The sequence below is a fragment of the Salmo salar genome, chromosome 14 (genome assembly GCF_965601325.2).
Source record: "Salmo salar chromosome 14, fSalSal1, whole genome shotgun sequence".
Taxonomy (NCBI): domain Eukaryota; kingdom Metazoa; phylum Chordata; class Actinopteri; order Salmoniformes; family Salmonidae; genus Salmo; species Salmo salar.
In genome coordinates, this window is record NC_138304.1 from 15728204 (window position 1) to 15746893 (window position 18690).

The 18690-nt window shown below is 43.1% G+C and overlaps 1 protein-coding gene across 2 annotated transcripts; it reads left to right on the forward strand.

The window, feature by feature from the left end:
* Nucleotides 1-569: 569 nt before the first annotated feature.
* LOC106568927 (schwannomin-interacting protein 1) lies at nt 570-17921 on the forward strand. Of its 2 annotated transcripts, none has more exons than XM_014139764.3 (7): nt 570-679; nt 4963-5075; nt 8683-8815; nt 9068-9271; nt 16330-16453; nt 16653-16746; nt 17021-17921. In XM_014139764.3, the coding sequence occupies exons 1-7, from the start codon at nt 650-652 to the stop codon at nt 17070-17072; spliced, it is 750 nt and encodes a 249-aa protein (XP_013995239.2). In that variant the 5' UTR covers nt 570-649; the 3' UTR covers nt 17073-17921. The 2 variants fall into 2 exon arrangements, with proteins under 2 accessions (XP_013995239.2, XP_013995240.2); XM_014139765.3 differs by having other exon boundaries at nt 8683-8800.
* Nucleotides 17922-18690: the final 769 nt, after the last annotated feature.

Genomic DNA, 18690 nt, shown 5'->3' on the forward strand with positions numbered 1-18690 from the left:
TAAATGCAGGTTACATTTAGTCTCTCCACCTCTCATTCACTCCCATCCTAATTCTCTATCTATCTCAAAATCTCTCCTTGAATTTCTTCCTTCACATTTCTTCATCATCCCATCCCTTTCGCGCTCCATCAATCATGTTGTTCCCATGGCGGAACGGAGAGACAGGGAGACGGAGATAGAGAAATATGAAGAAAGAGATATGAAAAAAATGGAGGATACAGAGAAAGAGAGAGATGGAGGAGCAGATAGGTCTGGGAAGCTGCAGCCATGCTAACAGTCACCAGGAGGAGAGTAGTGGAGAGCACCCATGTCTTTCCATCAGCTGCGCAGACCCTTCCTTCCTTCCTTCCTTCCTTCCTTCCTTCCTTCCTTCCTTCCTTCCTTCCTTCCTTCCTTCCTTCCTTCCTTCCTTCCTTCCTTCCTTCCTTCCTTCCTTCCTTCCTTCCTTCCTTCCTTCCTTCCTTCCTTCCTTCCTTCCTTCCTTCCTCCCTCCCTCCATCCATTCATCCATCCCCCTCCCTCCTTCTCTCCTCCCTCCTCCCTCCCACGTTCTTCTGCGTTTAGCTGTGGTATATGAGTGGTTCTCCTGGGTCTGGCTCACTGCAGTGTAGGGAAGGGTAGCGCTGCTGCATGTACAATGTGCTGAAGGATGGTGCACCAGGAGAAACGTGTCTACCAGGTGTGTGTTTGGTTCTAGTATAATGTATACCATGCATTCAAATAGCGTATGTGTTAGGTTAATATAGGTATGTTACGTCAATGTGTGGGTTATGTGTACGTGTGTGAATTTATCATGTGAGGGCGTGTCCGTGTATATATTTGACCTGATTGTGTGTGTATTTGCGACTACATACATTAGCCTGTAGTTTTTGCTGTGCCATCCTGTGTGTGTGTGTACATTTCTAGTCTGTATGCTTCTTTTGGTGTGCATTTATGCATAGGTGCTGTTTCTCCTAGGTGGGTGTGAACACATTGCACATCGCATGAGAGTTTGTTTAAGAGTAGGCTTATGCCATGCTTTTTACAGTTCAGTAATACATAGCATATACTTAAAACATCATACAGTGTGTGCTGTTTATGTTTCATATGGGCTATATGGTCTAACTACCCAGTAGGATAGTACCTGGCTGCGTGTGTAGATGGTCTAACTACCCAGTAGGATAGTACCTGGCTGTGTGTGTAGATGGTCTAACTACCCAGTAGGATAGTACCTGGCTGTGTGTGTAGATGGTCTAACTACCCAGTAGGATAGTACCTGGCTGTGTGTGTAGATGGTCTAACTACCCAGTAGGATAGTACCTGGCTGCGTGTGTAGATGGTCTAACTACCCAGTAGGACAGTACCTGGCTGTGTGTGTAGATGGTCTAACTACCCAGTAGGACAGTACCTGGCTGTGTGTGTAGATGGTCTAACTACCCAGTAGGATAGTACCTGGCTGTGTGTATAGATGGTGTAACTATCCAGTAGGATAGTACCTGGCTGTGTGTGTAGATGGTCTAACTACCCAGTAGGATAGTACCTGGCTGTGTGTGTAGATGGTCTAACTACCCAGTAGGATAGTACCTGGCTGCGTGTGTAGATGGTCTAACTACCCAGTAGGATAGTACCTGGCTGTGTGTGTAGATGGTCTAACTACCCAGTAGGATAGTACCTGGCTGTGTGTGTAGATGGTCTAACTACCCAGTAGGATAGTACCTGGCTGCATGTGTAGATGGTCTAACTACCTAGTAGGATAGTACCTGGCTGTGAGTATAGATGGTCTAACTACCCAGTAGGACAGTACCTGGCTGTGTGTGTAGATGGTCTAACTACCCAGTAGGACAGTACCTGGCTGTGAGTATAGATGGTCTAACTACCCAGTAGGATAGTACCTGGCTGTGTGTGTAGATGGTCTAACTACCCAGTAGGACAGTACCTGGCTGTGTGTGTAGATGGTCTAACTACCCAGTAGGACAGTACCTGGCTGTGTGTGTAGATGGTCTAACTACCCAGTAGGATAGTACCTGGCTGTGTGTGTAGATGGTCTAACTACCCAGTAGGACAGTACCTGGCTGTGAGTATAGATGGTCTAACTACCCAGTAGGATAGTACCTGGCTGCGTGTGTAGATGGTCTAACTACCCAGTAGGACAGTACCTGGCTGTGTGTGTAGATGGTCTAAGTACCCAGTAGGACAGTACCTGGCTGTGAGTATAGATGGTCTAACTACCCAGTAGGACAGTACCTGGCTGTGTGTGTAGATGGTCTAACTACCCAGTAGGACAGTACCTGGCTGTGAGTATAGATGGTCTAACTACCCAGTAGGATAGTACCTGGCTGTGTGTGTAGATGGTCTAACTACCCAGTAGGATAGTACCTGGCTGTGTGTGTAGATGGTCTAACTACCAAGTAGGACAGTACCTGGCTGTGTGTGTAGATGGTCTAACTACCCAGTAGGACAGTACCTGGCTGTGTGTGTAGATGGTCTAACTACCCAGTAGGACAGTACCTGGCTGTGTGTGTAGATGGTCTAACTACCCAGTAGGATAGTACCTGGCTGTGTGTGTAGATGGTCTAACTACCCAGTAGGACAGTACCTGGCTGTGTGTGTAGATGGTCTAACTACCCAGTAGGACAGTACCTGGCTGTGTGTGTAGATGGTCTAACTACCCAGTAGGACAGTACCTGGCTGTGTGTGTAGATGGTCTAACTACCCAGTAGGATAGTACCTGGCTGTGTGTGTAGATGGTCTAACTACCCAGTAGGACAGTACCTGGCTGTGTGTGTAGATGGTCTAACTACCCAGTAGGACAGTACCTGGCTGTGTGTGTAGATGGTCTAACTACCCAGTAGGACAGTACCTGGCTGTGTGTGTAGATGGTCTAACTACCCAGTAGGACAGTACCTGGCTGTGTGTGTAGATGGTCTAACTACCCAGTAGGACATGTACCTGGCTGTGTGTGTAGATGGTCTAACTACCCAGTAGGACAGTACCTGGCTGTGTGTGTAGATGGTCTAACTACCCAGTAGGACAGTACCTGGCTGTGTGTGTAGATGGTCTAACTACCCAGTAGGACAGTACCTGGCTGTGTGTGTAGATGGTCTAACTACCCAGTAGGACATTACCTGGCTGTGTGTGTAGATGGTCTAACTACCCAGTAGGATAGTACCTGGCACGGTCTCCAGTGGGAGGAGACTAGAGTGGGTGGAATGTTGGTTGCTTCCTTTACAATGGAAGTGTCCATCTGTGATTTATGACGTTACATCACAGCCCATCTGTGTTCTGTTTGTTTCTATGTTGGTGCATGTGCGTGTTCATGTGTGTGTTTGTGTGTGTGTTGTTGTATTTCTGTGTTTGTGAGTGCTTATGTGTGGTATGGGCAATGTATAATAGATTTGAGAGGAGTATGTATTTATTGTGATGTTTGTGTGTTGCAGTGATGTAAGAGTGCATGTGTTGGCACAGTCTACGAGTGGGCAGGAGAAAGTGTGGATAGAGTCTAAATTGGTTTGTGTGTGTGTGTGTGTGTGTGTGTGTGTGTGTGTGTGTGTGTGTGTGTGTGTGTGTGTGGATGCGCATGTGATACAGCACACACTACTAGTAGGCCTGAGGGATGTGGGCCCAGTAATGGACTCTAAATATAACATTTGTGTGGAAAAACTGGAAAGGAAAATCACGTTTACTGTAACACGATGCATTTTCTTTGGTTCTCTTTCTATATGGTTGCAGGAGCAGGTCTTAGAGAAGATAGTATGTCAACCTAAAAGCTATATGTCATAAACAACCTGCCCAGGACAAAATGCGCTTTGGATATAGTGGGTAGAGAGGAAAAAAAAAGAGAAATAGAGAGAGGGGTGGATAATAGAATGAATAGTCAGGAGAGGAAGATGGGAAGCAGGAAATAGAAGAGAGGAGAGGAAAGATGAGATGAAATCAATGCGAGGCGACTGGACATTTACTGGCCCTTCAAAATGTCCAGTGAGTGTGTGTTGATCACAGAGATCCTATCAAATGACTCAAATTCCTGATTCTCTGGTGTTGACGGACATTATTGATGACCTCACAATAGGCAGCCTGTCTACTGAAGGCTATTGATGGCGACCTCGATGAGTGTTTCTTTATCGCTCCGCCTCTCACTGTTGACGACTAGGCTACAATAGTGAATAGGAGGGACGTGTGTCTATTTATGTGGCGTGTTTCTAAAAATACATATGGGTGCCCTTCTCTCCATCTACAAAAGGTCTTTGATCTATGTGGGGTGAAAGTTTGGCATGGATGGAGTATTTTTATACGTTCAAGTGTGATCCTATTAGTGGTGTATGGTATATTGTGCTATATGTGATGTGTATGCGGTATGTGTATGATATGGTATTTGTGTGATAAGTGTATGTGTGATGCATTCATTTGTGTGTGTGTGTGTGTGTGTGTGTGTGTGTGTGTGTGTGTGTGTGTGTGTGTGTGTGTGTGTGTGTGTGTGTGTGTGTGTGTGTGTGTGTGTGTGTGTGTGTGTGTGTGTGTGTGTGTGTGTGTGTGTGTGTGTGTGTGTGTGTTCCTCCTGGCGTGCTTAGCTCTTTCCCTTCTCTTCGCGGCTCATTGAGTCAACAGTGATTTCACCTCCAGCATGAACTCAGATTCCATTGCCACGCTCCATCCATCCCTCCTTCTCCATTTCTCCACTCATCTCTTCTCTTTGTGTGCTTGTGTGACCATGCTCCAATTCTACATCCCCCTATTGCTTTGCTTTAAGCAGGAGCGTGCGTCATATATTTTCATTTCTCTCTCTCGTTCTATTTCACTTGCTCCGAATAGTTTAATGTGGTCCAATCCTCTTAGTTTGCTGTGTCTCTTAAAGAAGCCAATACATGGAAAAATCCATCTTTATCATCAGGGTTTTTACTGCAGGTTTATTGTTGTACTGTTGTGGTATTATATTGGAGTATTATTGGAGTATTGATCTGTTCTATATGGCTCTACCTCCACCAGGCCCAGAGGAATGACAGAGAGTCCATCAGGCAGAAGCTGGCTCTTGGCAGTTTCTATGACGACGAGGAGCCAGTCATCTACAACAGCTGCGGCAAGAACGGCCTTCCCGCCCGGTGGGTTATAAAAGCATCATTATACAAACGTTGAGAGTCAGTTGTACAGCACCCTTTCCACCACTAGAGGATGTGGTGCTGTACAGCGCAGTGAGTATTTGACATACTTTCTAATTGAAAAGAGCTAGGCACAGGTCTAGGATTAGCTTATCCCCTGTCAAACGCAGACCGGCTCAGATCAGCGTCTTTAGGGAGAGACTCATCCTTGAATAGAGAGTACTCAAATATAAACCATGTGGGATTGGTGAGTATTACATCTAGCCAACAGGCAGGCAAGGTGGATTTACTACCAAATTACACCGAGCAAAAATATAAACGCAACATGCAAAAATTCCTAGATTTTACTGAGTTACAGTACATTTAAGGAAATCAGTCACTTTAAATGAATTCATTAGGCCCTAATCTATGGTTTTCACATGATTGGGAATATAGATATGCATCTGTTGGTCACATACACCCCCCCCCCCCCCCCCCCCAAAAAAAAGTAGGGGTGTGGATCAGAAAACCAGTCAGTAACCAGTCAGTTTTCCACCATTTGCCTCATGCAGCGTGACACATCTCCTTTGCATGGAGTTGATCAGGCTGTTGATTGTGACCTGTGGAATATTGTCCCACTCCTCTTCAAAGGCAGGGTGAATATGCTGGATATTGGCGGGAACTGAAACACGCTGTCGTACATGTCAATCCAGAGAATCCTAAACATGCTCAATGGGTGACATGTCTGGTGAGTATGCAGACCATGGTAGAACTGGGACATTTTCAGCTTCCAGGAATTGTGTACAGCTCCTTAGGACATGGGGCCATGCATTATCATGCTGAAACATGAGGCGATGGTGGTGGATGAATGGCACGACAATGGGCCTCAAGATCTCGTCCACGGTATCTCTGTGCATTCAAATTGCCATCGATAAAATGCAATTGTGTTCGTTGTCCGTAGCTTATGCCTGCCCGTACCATAACCCCACCGCCACCATGGGGCACTCTGTTCACAACGTTGACATCAGCAAACCACTCGTCCACACGACGCCATCTGCCCGGTACAGTTGAAACTGAGATTCATCCATGAAGAGCACGCTTCTCTAGCATGCCAGTGACCATCAAAGGTGAGCATTTTCCCAATGAAGTTGGTTACAACGCCGAACTGCAGTCAGGTCAAGACCCTGGTGAGGATGACGAGCACGTAGATCAGCTTCCCTGAGACGGTTTCTGACAGTTTGTGCAGAAATTATTCGGTTGTGCAAACCCACAGTTTCATCAGCTGTCCGGGTGGCTGGTCTCAGACGATCCTGCAACTTGAGGCATCTGTGGCATTGTGTTGTGTGACAAAATCGCAAATTTTAGAATGGCCTTTTATTGTCCCCAGCACAAGGTACACCTGTGTAATAATCATGCTGTTTAATCAGCTTCTTGATATGCCACACCTGTCAGGCGGATGGATTATTTTTGTAAAGGAGAAATGCTTACTAACAGGCATGTAAAAATTGTGCACCAAATTTGAGAGAAATAAGCTTTTTGTGCGTATGGAACATTTCTGGGATTTCAGCTCATGGGGACCAGCACTTGACATGTTGTGTTGATATTTTTGTTCAGTGTGTCTATACCTGTCTTAACCACTTCAATCTCCACATGAGCCTAGAGGATAGGGGGAAATTTGGGATCGGGTCTGGGAGCAGTAGATGCTCTCACTTTTAGGAGCCCCATGAAATGACTCATTTAGGTATTGAAGCAGAGAAAATCCCACAGGGGGAGACAAGAAAGTGTTGGGAGAGAAATGTGTAGAGAGAGAGAGAGAGACAGAGGGAAAGCTAGCTACATTGTTTTCTCAGTCTTTCAGCCAGTAACACAAGAACTTAATTCTTCAGTGCAAGACAAGAGTCACTTACTTAAAATGGCTGAATGGGAAAGCATGCAGACGTAACACATTTACAACACATGCACGGAATGTACTTGCACACTGACTTAGAAATACTCATCAGCTCATAGCATAATGAAACCACTAATGCACACACACACACACACGCACACACGCACACGCACACGCACACACACACACACACACACACACACACACACACACACACACACACACACACACACACACACACACACACACACACAATGAACTGTCACTTCAAATGACACAAATGTCACAGACTATTATACTGAGCATTCACACATAACCACTAAGCCCACACACCCAAAAACCATACAAGAACATATTACAACCACACACTGTAGGTTCCCTAAATGCACGAGTATAGAGACTAGGTGAACCAAATCCCTCAGAAACGGCAAGTCTCTCTGACGAGTGAACGTGAGTGCCTACACCTTGCTCTTTTCCTGTAAAATAGCTCGGATTTCATTCAAATTCAAGGGGACCGCCCCTTGTCAGTCCATTTTAGGGAAGTGCTCATCTGTCTGTGATCCAGCCACTGGAAATGAGGAAGTGTTGGCTTTTGATATCCACTGCTCCTATTGGATGTTGTGTCACGTGACCCTTAGTGAAGGTCAAAGTGCACCTACCAGTACATTGTAAGTTGGAAATTCCAATGTGAACAGGCATTTGGGGGGTTGGGTGTGGTTCCTCACTACATGTTTTGTTGGAGCTTGAATGAATGAGGTTTAGCATGAGCTGTTAAGATTACATAAAAGTCAGGCTCACTGAAGGTGACAGAGAGTAGTTAACTCGTGACTCGTTGTCATCACTGTGGCCAAGAGACTGTCATCACTGTGGCCATACATGGCTGGTGGCACCTTAATTGGGGACGACAGGCTCATAATAATGGCTGGAATGGAGTGACGTGTTTGATACTATTCCATTCAATCCATTCCAGCCATTATTATGAGCCGTCACCCCCTCACCAGCCCCCTGTGCTGTCAATGGTTCCAATTATTATTTCATGTTGTGCATTTGGTTGTTTCAATGAACCTTTTGTGGTTGCTTGTTTAATCTATTGAGGAGGGAGCCTTATTGAGCCGGGTTTCGTAACCCTTGACCTAATCTGTTACTTATAACAGTGATGGCATGGTGTGAGCAAATGAAACAACACAATGCCCAAACACCCCACATGATCCCTTCTGCCCTCTTTCACTCTCCTGTGTGGATTTGAGATGACTGGGTTGATGTAAAAGCAATAGTTCCACCTTTCATGATTTTTTTGAAAGCAACTCTCTGGAATGAAATGAAGACCCAGTCTGGGGCCCCCAGATCTAAGATCCGTGAAGGACAGTGAAATGAAGGCATTTTTTCCCCCTCCCCCTTTCACATTTGCTCAATTCAATTCCAAATTGACCACTAGCCGCTACCCTTAGGGGCTTTGTGTAGATCTAAAAGGATTGGAAAGGTGAAAGCAACATGGTGAACATTCGACCTAATGTATATATATCAGTGGTCCACCTTGAGAATATGAATATACCTACTCAATCCTTTCTACAGGAAATGCATAAGGATATAGGGTTATACGGGTCAGTGTGGAATTTAGCCATTCTCTCTCCCCCTTCCTCCCTTTTTCTGTCTGTCCGCTCCCTCTTTTCTAAGGTCGTAACTTTATCATACTCTCTCTCTCCCCCCTCCCTCCCTCTCTCCCTCTCTTTCTCTCTCTCTCAGTCCTCCGAGTGGTGTGAACCTGCAGGTGTGTTTTGTCAATGACAGCAGCAGTGACAAGGACAGCGATGCCGAGGACAGTAAGACAGAGACCAGCCTGGATACGCCGCTGTCACCCGTGGTACACGCTATAGATGTAAATGTGTGTGTGTGTGAGTTTGTGTGTGATCTCCCCATTCGTTCACACAAGCGATACATTTGAACTTGACTTAACGGGATAAAAATAAGCATATTGACTGTGGAATGTGTGTGTGTGAGCATACTCTTACACCAATGTGCTTGTGTGGATGATGACTTCGAAGTATGTATGTATAGGTGACGTGCGTGATCATACGTTACCATCTCTGATTCTGTATAATGACTCTGGGGTGCATGTGTGTTTATCCAGAGTAAGCAGAGTTCGTCGCTGTCGGACCGGGACACGGGCGAGGAGGACTCGGAACCCCTAGAGGACTGTGGCTTCTGGCGGGTGCAGCGGCGGCTCCAGGAGGAGGCCAGGGTGGCGCTGGCATTGGCTCGCCCCATGGCCCGCATGCAAGTGGAGGTAGAGCGACAGATCCAGCTCCACCGCCGCTCGCCCGTCGCCGACCTGGTCAGTGTGTGTGTGTGTGTGTGTGTGTTGTAGACTCGTCATTTCTGATAAGTTGACTTGGCTGGAGAGTGAGGAGACTTTGAGGCCATGGTGTGATCGAAGTAACACATTTTAGACAGAATTATTCTGGGGACATGCATTACAGTTGCAAGATGCGAAAGCAAGTTACATCTTAGATGCAAGGGAATTGTACAAAATGAATAGCATTACATTTCCGTTTACAGTTTGACGTCAAAAGCAGTGGCTAAAAAGCCCTAATGGCGAAGAAGCAAATTCTTCTTTTGAGTCTCAAGATTACATAGTCATTCTGAATTACGTATACATGCACCAATACAGACGTTGGTTAATATGAAACTCCCACGTGAAAAAAATCCCACAATTTACTGTAGAATATTATAGTACACTGTAAAACCCAATGTGCTGTCATTACTCACAACTTTTGAGGAAACCTGTTGCACTTAATATGAGTACAGTTACTTAAAGTGATTTTGTAGTCATCATTACTCAAACCAATAGTCACTCTGTATGAGGTCCAGATTTGAGTTGTATCGGCTTGAAAAAATGTAGTAACGCCCCCCACTAAGCCACGCCTCCTAAATAATTTCCCAGTGTGCCTTGCCTTTTCGAGTGAATTGTAAAATGACCACCTATGGCTGTATTTGTTAGTGACAGAGACATGGTTTTTGGATTTGTTCATTTTCAGTACTGTGGCCTTCACCAAGTGAATTCCTAGGCCAATGTCATCAATTTAAGGAAACGCTTTATGACAATACATTATATATCTCATAAGGCCTTATTTTGAGGCCTAGCTTTACAAGATACAGGTGCCTATAACTCATGGTTCACAGGCCACATCAGGCCTGCAAGTAGGGTTACAAAATTCCAGTAACTTTCCAAATATTCCCAGATTTTCAAAAAAATCCTAGTGAAATATTTCCAGGAATCATCCAACTGGGATGTCTGGAAAACCTGGGAAATATACTTGAATTTTGCAACTCTATGTGCATGTCACATTATGCTGGCTTGCATATTCATGATGACTGCCAAGATTAGGAACAGTGTGAGGACCAGTATACTACAGTCATGTCCGCAAAAATCTTGCGCTAAACACTACAGTGAATACTATAGTATATAAATATAGTAATACTACAGTATTTATACCATAGTATATTACAGTATTTTTTTCATGTGGGCTGATACAACTTTCAGTTGAACAATGAGAACACTGAGACTTCTGCTACTATGTCATATTTCCTGGTACAGAGAGTAAAATTCAGCCGCTTCTTTCTGCCAGTTCATGGTTGGATTGTCGGTGTTCCAGAGGCCTTTGAGAACTTGATGACCTGTGTGATCTGAGGCCCTTTGTGTAGCATAAGATTAATCAATCACTCAATGTACATGCAAAAACACCAATATTTAAAACAATCCCAAAAAATAAACCTGCAGTAGAGCATGCTGGGAAAAAAGTGAATTTGTTACCATATTTGGTGTGACTTATCAGTTGGTGTAACTTATCAACAAAAAATGTCATTACCACATAAACATTATAAGTAATAAGGACTTTTCATTGACTTTGAGTTCAACTTACTAGAAGTAGCTCAAAGCTCATCACTAAGCTAAGGACCCTGGGACTAAACACCTCCCTCTGCAACTGGATCCTGGACTTCCTGACGGGCCGCCCCCAGGTGGTAAGGGTAGGTAACAACACATCCGTCACGCTGATCCCCAACATGGGGGCCCCTCAGGGGTGCGTGCTCAGTCCCCTCCTGTACTCCATGTTCACTCATGACTGCATGGCCAGGCACGACTCCAACACCATTATTAAGTTTGCCCCCCCCCCCCCTCTTTTATGCTGCTGCTACTCTCTGTTAATTATCTATGCATAGTCACTTTAACTCTACCTACATGCACATATTACCTCAATTACCTTGACTAACCTGTGCCCCCGCACACTTATCTATTTTTTACTTAACACTTACTTTTCTTAAAACTGCATTGTTGGTTAAGGGCTTGTAAGTAAGCATTTCACTGTAATGCTTATCTGTTGTATTCAGCACATTAGACAAATAACATTTGATTTGATTTGATTTTGATTTGAGTATTTGAGTAAAATGTGTAAAAAGTGTAGTCTGTAGTAAACTGTAGTATACTGTAGAATACTATACTCTGCACTGTAGTATCTCTTGATCATGTGTTGTACTTACTATAGAATTGTATAGTATATTGTAGAATACTATACTACACACTGTAGTATCCCTCGATCATGTAGTGCTGACTATATCATTTTGTACTATACTGTAGAATACTATACTACACACTGTAGCATCCCTCGATCATGTAGTACTGACTATATCATTTTGTAGTATACTGGAGAATACTATACTACACACTGTAGTATCCTTCGATAATTTGTAGTATATCATTTTTTTGGATACTGTAGAATACTATAGTAAATACTACAGTATTAATGCGCAAAAAAATGATGTACACAAAAACACTGTAGTGTCCAGAAAAACACGACAGTTTTTTAACTATAGTAATAATACAGTATTTAATTTGCATGTACCCCACCCACAAACACTAGAGTAGATATTACAGTATACTCCAGTAATGTCTGCAAAAACACTACAGTAAATACTACAGTATACTACAGTCATGTCCGCAAAAATCTTGTGCAAAACACTACAGCAAATACTATAGTATATAAATATAGTAATACTACAGTATTTATACCATAGTATATTACAGTATTTTTTAATGTGGGCTGATACAACTTTCAGTTGAACAAGGAGAACACTGAGACTTCTGCTACTATGTCATATTTCCTGGTACAGAGAGTGAAATTCAGCCACTTCTACCATTTGAAGGTTGGATTGTCGCGAGTTCCTGTGGCATTTGAGGACTTGGTGACCTGTGTAATCTGAAGCCCAGAGTGATGGAAAAAAAACATGTACTTCAGAACGTTTTCAGTTACTGTATGTGTAGGCAATTAAGCAGGTTACTCATATTGTGATTGTAAGCAAAGATATGTAGGATATGGCATCCGGCTTGGGTTCTGCTCCATCCGCAATGTGTGCGTGTCTGTGTTTATGTGCAAGAGGCCTGACAGGTAGCCAGGGTGGGACAATGCGTCCATTAGACTCAGTTATTTACTGGAATTAAACAGTGCTTTTTTTGGAACAAGCAAAAGTACTTTAGTACTTCTGAGAAATTGGGAGCTAACTTTGTTACATGTCATTTTTATATTTTCCCCGCCCCAGAGATTGTGGTGAATGAGTTGTAAATACAACTATACAAACATTGTGATCAGACCAAGCAATTCCCCCCCTGACTGGAGTACTACTGAACTGTAGATGTATGTGTCAGTACCTAAACAAGCAATGGTGGGGAGATGGGCATTTAACTCACCCAGGTCTAAAAAAAACTGCTCTATGAACAGGATAAATGAAAGGGTTGAGTAATTTCCCACCTGGCACACACTGGTTGAATCAACTTTGTTTCAATGTGATTTGTCAACGTATTGTGACGTGGAATCAACGTGCAAAATATACAAAATAATAACCAGTACTGTTTTCATCTCATTTCAACCACCGTTGTTAACATTGAAATGAGGGTAAAACTTAAACGTAAATACATTGACTTAACCTGACTAACATGTTGTTATATCAATTACACATAGAAAAAATATAACATATTTTTCATCCTATACAAAACATATAGGATTGGGTGGTTGAAATATATATTACAAAGAATATACACTATATATACAAAAGTATGTAGACACCCCTTCAAATTAGTGTATTAGGCTATTTCACCCACACCCGTTGCTGTGTATAAAATAGAGCACACAGCCATGCGATATCCATAGACAAACATTGGCAGTAGAATGGCCCTACTAAAGAGCTCAGTGACTTTTAACGTGGCACCCTCATTTTTTCAATACATTTTTTTTTAACCTTTATTTAATGAGGCAAGTCAGTTAAGAACAAATTCTTATTTACAATGACGGACTACCCCGGCAAAATTCGGACGACACTGGGCCAATTGTGCGCCGCCCTATGGGACTCCCAATCACAGCCTGGATAGGATGTCACAGTTCAAACAAGTCAGTTTCGTCAAATTTCTGCCCTGTTAGAGCTTCCCCGGTCAACTGTAAGTGCTGTTATTGTGAAGTGGAAACGGTTAGGAACAACAACGTCTCAGCCGCGAAGTGGTAGGCCACACAAGCTCACAGAACGGGACTGCCGAGTGCTGAAATAATCTGTCCTGTCCTCGGTTTGGAACTCACTACTGAGTTCCAAACTGCCTCTGGAAGCAACGTCAGCACAAGAACTGTTCGTTGGGAGCTTCATGAAATGGGTTTCCATGGCCGAGCAGCCACATACAAGCCTAAGATCATCATACGCAATGCCAAGCGTCGGCTGGAGTGGTGTAAAGCTCGCCGCCATTGGACTCTGGAGCAGTGGAAACGTGTTCTCTGGATTGATGAATCACGCTTCACCATCTGGCAGTCCGACAGACGAATCTGAGTTTGGCGGATGCCAGGAGAACACTACCTGCCCAAAAACATAGTGCCAATTGTAACATTTGGTGGAGGAGGAATAATGGTCTGGGGCTGTTTTTCATGGTTCGGGCTAGGCCCCATTGTTCCAGTGAAGGGAAATCTTAATGTTACGGCATACAGTGACATTCTAGACGATTCTGTGCTTCCAACTTTGTGGCAACAGTTTGGGGAAGGCCCTCTCCTGTTTCCTCATGACAATGCCCCCGTGCACAAAGCGAGGTCCATACAGAAATGGTTTGTTGAGATTGGTGTGGAAGAACTTGACTGGCGTGCACAGAGCCCTGACCTCAACCGCATCGAACACCTTTGGGATGAATTGGAACACCGACTGCAAGCCAGACCTTATCGCCCAACCTCACTAATGCTCTTGTGGCTGAATGGAAGAAAGTCCCCGCAGCAATGTTCCAACATCTAGCGGAAAGCCTTCCCAGAAGAGAGGAGACTATTATAGCAGCAAAGGGGGACCAACTCCAAATTAATACTCATGATTGTGGAATGAGATGTCCACATACTTTTGGTCATGTGGTGTATACTGGGTGGTTGAAATTATATCACATTTTTTGTTTGATTAATCAGATTTTATTTGACCTTATTTCAGTGTTGGTTATAAAATGGTATGTTTGAATCAACGTCATGCCATCAACCTAAATAAAGAGGTATATTGAACTAAAATGTGAAGCCATAGTCCAATGATTCCTGCCTGAACAGTGACTCCTACTGGTATAAAGAGGGTTAATTCACTTCAGTGAGAACAAGTCTACCATCCAGATGGCTACATTACAGTATGTACCCTGTTCTTTTCAGCTGAGCTATCATGTCAACACATAAAAAAATATTGATCAGCTTCCATACCCATTTGTGTAGACTACCTAAATCACTTTTCTACTTTTCTTGCACAAGCTGTATGTGAAAGTAAATTCAGAGTGAGGTTGGGTTTATGTTGGCTACATGGGCAGCTGATTTGCCCAACAAAGGACACCATCATTTCAATGTGTAGAGATGTATACTATCATTCTTCTATAGTTGATTGGATCTTTGGAAGTTTAGAAGTAGTTACCATTAGCCCTATAAATAGGATGCCAAATTCATTATAATAATAATACACTTCACCTTTGGATATTGTCTTTAATCTACAAGTTATTAATATGTTGGATCTCCAACTCAACCAAAAAATATAAGTTGAAGAATAGGACTCAATGGAATCAAACTTTATTTGAAGTGAATTTAAAGTTAGATTTGGTGTAGTGCTCTTTTTTTACTTAGATTTTTTGGTTGAGATACAGACGTGAATCCAACATATCAATCATACATTTGTGGACAAAATGGATATTGAATTGTGAACGCAACCAAATATCAACATTTGAAGGAGATCTTGCTTTTGAAGTATCTTCTGCTTGGATAGTATATATACTGTAGGCTACATTATGAATAACATATATACAAGACAATGTCCAAAGGTAAGGTTTATTATGAATCATTTGGCATCCTATTTATAGGGCTAATGGTAACTACTTCTAAACTTCCAAAGACCCAATCAACAATAGAAGAATGATAGCACACATTAAATGGTGTCCTTTGGGAAAATCAGATGTCAATGTAGCCGACGTAAACCCAACCTCACTCCGAATGTATTTTCACATACAGCTTGTGTAAGAAAAGCTATAGCGGTTACTTTTCAACTACTAAACGTTATCAGGTAGTCTACACAAATTAGTGTGCAATCTGATCAATGTCTGAATGTGTTGCAGCGATAGCTCAGCTGACACGTACACAGTTTGTTTCTCAAAGTTAAGCAGCGTACATAGAGATAGGTATCTGGATGGTGGACGTGTTCTCTCTGAAGTGCATTACCTCTCATCTACCAGTAGGTGTCGCTGTTCAGGCGGGAATCATTGAACTGGGGCGTCTCATTTTATTGCAGTATACCTCTTTATTTCGGTTGATGGGACGAAGTTGAAACAATGACGTTGATTCAAGCATACTGTTTTACTATCAAGGTCAAATAAAACATGTCTAGTTAAATATGAAATTCAACATCATTTCAACCACCATTCAACCAGATTTTTACATTTACACGTAGAATTTCAACGCAATTTCAGCACATACATAGTTCTGATGATTATGTTGAAATTACGTTGCTGTAACAACCTCTTAGTCAGGTTAAATCAATGTATTTAAGTTGAAGTTTTACCCTAACAACGCTGGTTGAAATGAGAAGAAAACAGTGCTGGTTGATTACTTTTTTCAAATCCAATGTATTTCCCACTTTGATTCCACGTCACAATACGTTGACAAATTACGTTGAAACAAAGTTGATTCAACCAGTGTGTGCCCAGTGGGTTGCATCTAATAACCCTAACCCCAAAGGCCCAAATATAGTTGCCTTATTTCTCTCTTCAACATTAGATCAACATGACTCTGCTGACTAATGACTGTGACCCCGGTTTCTGTTTAACATTGTTCTAACGTTATCCCTGTGTCTCTCTGTGTGCAGCTGCCCCACCTGCCCCACATCAGTGAGGGTCTGATGAAGAGGAGTCTGAGGAGGGGAGACATGAGGGACATGAGCTTGGGCCAGCTCCAGGTCATCACCAACGATCTGCACTCACAAATACAGAGTGAGTACACACAAGCACACGCGCGCGCATGCACGCAAAAACTACACACACACATGGCAATAAACACACAGGCACACAAACACTACACTAAACACACTTACGTGCAGACACAATCTGCCTTCATCACCACCATCATAACTCTGTTGTTCTGGTGCTATGAGGATGTTAAGATAAAAAAGAAAAATGGATGACGTTGCAGGCCTGAATGAGGAGCTGGTGCAGCTGTTGCTGATGAGAGATGAGCTCCATGTGGAGCAGGACGCCATGCTGGTGGACGTAGAGGACCTGACCAGGTGGAGATCCCTTTCATACCCAGTACTATGACCACAGAAGCACACACACATACATGTATTAATAAACACACACTTGAGCAGCGACACCACTAACACAAATAACAATAGGCCTCTGTTCGTTCTGGAGGTCAAATGCCATGGAACGTCTCAGTTTAAAAAGGCATTCTTCTGAAAACAGGTCACCATTGCATCCTTTCTAAAAATGTTTTATCTAAGGAGGATTTTTCACGCATTCTTTAACGAGGCTGTTTTTTGTTGTTCTTTCTTGTCACAGGCATGCTCAGAGCCAGCAGAGACACCTGGCAGAGAAAACCCTCTCCAAATAAAACCCCGGCCACCTGTCCCCATCATCAACCACGTCACATGACAACCACAACCACCACAGAGCAGTGGTCAACAACCCTGGTCCTGGAGACCAATAAGGCACGCAGGCTTTTGTTCCAGCCCAGCACTTTCACAGCTGATTCAACTCATCAATATCTTTTGATGCTTAGTTGATTAGTTGATTCAGGTATGTTAGTACTAGGCTGGACCAAGCCTGGACATGCTTTAGCTCGTCAGGGCTACCGTCCACTGCAAGAGGACCCCACCCACCCGGGAGTCATACAGAGCCATGGTCAGGCAGAATTCCAGGCCCCAGTCATAAACTATGTGTTGTAATGACAGTTTGATCACAGAAGATGACTAGAGTTCTGTTTGTTGCCCTCCTCAGCCAGTCGCGTGCTTTGTAGAATACTCAACACACTGCATAGCTATATCTATTGACAACATACTGTAGTTGTTTGTGCCGTCGCTAAGGAATGAGCTCCTAGGCTTCCCAGTATATAAACTTTGCGGCAACTGCACAGCTCTTGTGTGAATCATTTAGACACACATGGATGTAGTACAGCTGTTGTTGCATAATTCCACCTGCTTGAACACGCTGATGTTCTGAAGATTTACTGGTTGACCCATGATTTTGCCAAATGTACAGACAGATTGCATTGACCTTATTTTCTGTCTGCACTATAGCTAAGAGTCCTTTTAGTGCTCTTTGTGGCAGGGTTTAAATAACTCATCTTACTTGACTTGACATCCGTGTTCCAAATATTAACATTGGTTTAGCCCAATATTTTTAGGACGCCCCCAAACGTCAATGTGTCATTCAATCCCTGCTTTGTGACCCCAATGCTAGTCCACAGTAAAACATTCAACAATATATATTTTAATACATAATATTATCGACAAAGTAATGATCCCAATGATTAAGAACTAAAGATGTCTGAGCTGACTGATCTTGACACTTGTAAAGCGATAGCTGGTCGGTCTCGGCTGAATAAATACAAATTCTGTGCTGGAAGGAGACCTGGATGCCTTGTTGCCTGGTTGTAGATGATGGTCATCCGTGTTCACTATGATTAGTCAATCTTCAGCATTTAGAGAATGTAATTTTCAAGCGGGTCTTTTGCATTTTTTTTCTCCATCAGATTATACTAAAACTCATTCAAACGTATTCTGCAGCATTCAGAAATCATACAACGTTTTGTGTACAGAGATGAAAATGATAAATAAACGTTTTAAGTGTTTAAGTGTCTTTATTGGTTCACTGGTTGTGGTCAGTCTCGGTAGCTATAGGAACCAGATCGAACTCTCAGCAGACGAAACAGGAACAGTTTAAATGAATTCATGAATGGTACAGAAGGATGCTTGAGGGACCAAAGAAGGCTGCATTTGCCTACATGTACCTCTTCAACAAAACACATAAAACATATAAATACAAACCACAAAATAAGACAAGGTCAAACTTAGGGTAGCGGAAGCCGACTAGTTGTTTTCTTCTATGGATGTCAAAATGACATCATAAAATTGGCATTAATGCTATGACACAGCCTAGCTGAATATAGGCCTGAAAATACCACTAGACAGCAGAGAAGGCGACCACATACTTTCTACTAAACTGTGAGA